Source organism: Charadrius vociferus, unplaced genomic scaffold (genome assembly GCF_000708025.1).
Source record: "Charadrius vociferus isolate BGI_N301 unplaced genomic scaffold, ASM70802v2 scaffold3511, whole genome shotgun sequence".
NCBI lineage: Eukaryota > Metazoa > Chordata > Aves > Charadriiformes > Charadriidae > Charadrius > Charadrius vociferus.
In genome coordinates this window covers 1,507-2,133 of record NW_009646811.1, presented here as the reverse complement: position 1 = coordinate 2,133, position 627 = coordinate 1,507, and the positions used below count along the sequence as shown (strand labels likewise).

Below are 627 nucleotides of genomic sequence, written 5' to 3'. Positions count from 1 at the left end.
GTGGAGCGGGTCTGGGGTGACTGCAGCTGCAGGAAGAAGTATTCCCACGTGGACCTGGTGGTGATGGTGGACGGTTACGAGGGAGAGAAGGGCGCCATCGTGGCCGGCAGCCGGGGTTACTTCCTTAAGGTGCGAGCCCAGACCCCTGCGGGGACACGGAAACCGCCGGAGCTGGAGGGAGAGCTGAGGGAAACGAGGGGGGACGGGGCCTCCTGGCGTCTCCTCCCCTGGGCTGAGGTGGCCGCTGTGACAGGAGCCTCTGCAGCGGCGTGAGCTCGCGCCAAGCCGGCTCCTGGCGTGGGACAGACTCCGGCCTCGCTGGTGCTGCCGCCAGGGCCCGGGCGGATCCACTCCGGCATCCCCGGAGCCAGCGTGGGCTCCGTATGTTCTCGGACCCGCTGAGCAAGAAGGGATGGCAAAGTGAGGCATGTGTGTGACGGGCGGTGGCTTCCTTTGTCCCGCAGGGTCCCCTGGTGTTCCTGGAGCAGGCCCTGATCCAGTACGCCCTGCAGAGCCTCCGCGCCAAGGGCTACACTCCCGTCTACACCCCCTTCTTCATGCGGAAGGAGGTGATGCAGGAGGTGGCCCAGCTCAGCCAGTTCGACGAGGAACTCTACAAGGTGAGCA

The 627-nt window shown here is 66.5% G+C and overlaps 1 protein-coding gene across 1 annotated transcript in view; it reads left to right on the top strand.

The window, feature by feature from the left end:
• Positions 1-627, top strand: part of SARS (seryl-tRNA synthetase) — a gene marked incomplete at both ends in the record, with an annotated part of 3,705 nt that overhangs the window by 1,578 nt on the left and 1,500 nt on the right. The window contains 2 exons of the mRNA XM_009892165.1: positions 7-129; positions 465-620. Coding sequence (XP_009890467.1) covers positions 7-129; positions 465-620 — 279 coding nt within the window. The remainder of the gene's footprint in view (positions 1-6; positions 130-464; positions 621-627) is intronic.